General features: G+C 47.2%; 1 protein-coding gene across 1 annotated transcript; it reads right to left on the reverse strand.

The window, feature by feature from the left end:
* On the reverse strand, window positions 1-1,289 carry LOC133001422 (thyrotropin receptor-like). The gene is made up of 2 exons (XM_061070996.1): window positions 427-1,289; window positions 1-31 (listed from the first exon to the last, which is right to left on the reverse strand). Exons 1-2 carry the CDS (start codon window positions 1,287-1,289, stop codon window positions 1-3), a joined length of 894 nt encoding a protein of 297 aa, XP_060926979.1.
* Between the last annotated feature and the right edge of the window lie 273 nt (window positions 1,290-1,562).

Genomic DNA, 1,562 nt, shown 5'->3' on the forward strand with positions numbered 1-1,562 from the left:
CTAATGGGGCCGAGTCATCCAGGACACAAGCCTTGTGGAGAGACTGGAAGAGAATGGGAAAGTATTTTTTAAACAATTTCAAGTTTCAATGAATTATTGTCAGAAAAATAAACACTTAGGATATTCGTCTTGCTGTTTTATGGATTTAAAGGAAGATCTAATTTTTAATATTTTAAAAACTTATAGGCATAAAGTACAAAACATGCAATATGTATTACACTCCATCTGCAATATGTGATAACTCTTAAACATTCGGAGGGACATTCAGATCACTGCTAAGCCTTTAAGCACATAAATGAAACAATAAAAGTGAGTTTTCGACAACATGTGTAAAGTGATTCAAGCTGTGATCACATGTTCACGTGGAGCCAGATGTGAGCATCATGACACACATCTGCAGGCAGCTCCCTCACCAGCCTCTCTCACCTCCTCCTGCAGCAGGGCCTCCACACCTTGGTGAGCAGCGTGGCTCGGAGCGGTGCGCAGCCGCAGATGTACAGGATGGGGGTGAGGGCAGCGTTCATTGTGGGTAAAATATGCAGAGGGTCGGTGGCATCATTCTTAGAGGTGGAACACGAGCCAGAGAAGATACAGACTATATAATAACATAAGACGGGAAGCATTGTAACCAGAAAGAACATTACCACCACCAGTATGAGATACACCGAGGAGCGCTTGGTGTCCCTCTCCAGGGAGGGTGGCTCCTTCTCCAGCTGGAACCTGGCTACGATGAACAGCTTGATGTTAAGTCCAATCATTATAGTCACTGTGAAGATGTTGCTCAGTAACAAGCCAAAGCCCCAGATCTGTCTGGCCACGTCGACTGAGACCAGGTTACTCACAGCCACGAGGAGGAAGCCGCAGAGCCAGTACGCACAGATGACCACCACGGTTCTGTTACGCGTCATGCGCCGCGAGTATTGGAAAGGTGACGCCACAGCGTGGTACCTGTCGGCCTGCGCGGCCATGATGGCCGTGTAGGTCATAACTCCAAAAAGTGGCACCATTAAATATGTTCTCGTAGGGGAGTCCATGTTCTCCTTCACATCCAGGACACCCACATAGTAATAAGACACGCCAGTGCAGAGGTCACTGAAGCAGGTGCTCAGCATGTACATGAAGCGGTTCTCGCTGCGCAGAGCCCTGTTCAGCAGTATTGAGACAAACACAGACATGTTGAGGAAGATGATGCTGGAAGCTAAGGAAACACTGAAAAGAAACCACAACACATTGCCAAAGCTGGTGAGGGGCAGAGCTAGAGACAGGCCCTGCAGGCTGCTGTTCCTCATCCGTGCAGAGAACACACATGTGAGCACAGAGTTCAGGTCTTCAGTGACGAGTGGCAGCAGCAGAGCCACTGAGACCTGACAACTGAGAGGGTTTACTTCTGCTCTGGTTTAAGAAGCACAGTCAAGACAAGCTCACGTTCTCCTGTGGCTGTAATTCCCTGGACATCAGGTCACCAAGTGAAGTAACAGGCTTAAAGACAACAACAGCCTGCAATTAGAATACATGACTCATGATCTTAATCAGTTTATATTATCATAACATGTTATTGTCCT

Source organism: Limanda limanda, chromosome 5 (genome assembly GCF_963576545.1).
Source record: "Limanda limanda chromosome 5, fLimLim1.1, whole genome shotgun sequence".
Taxonomy (NCBI): domain Eukaryota; kingdom Metazoa; phylum Chordata; class Actinopteri; order Pleuronectiformes; family Pleuronectidae; genus Limanda; species Limanda limanda.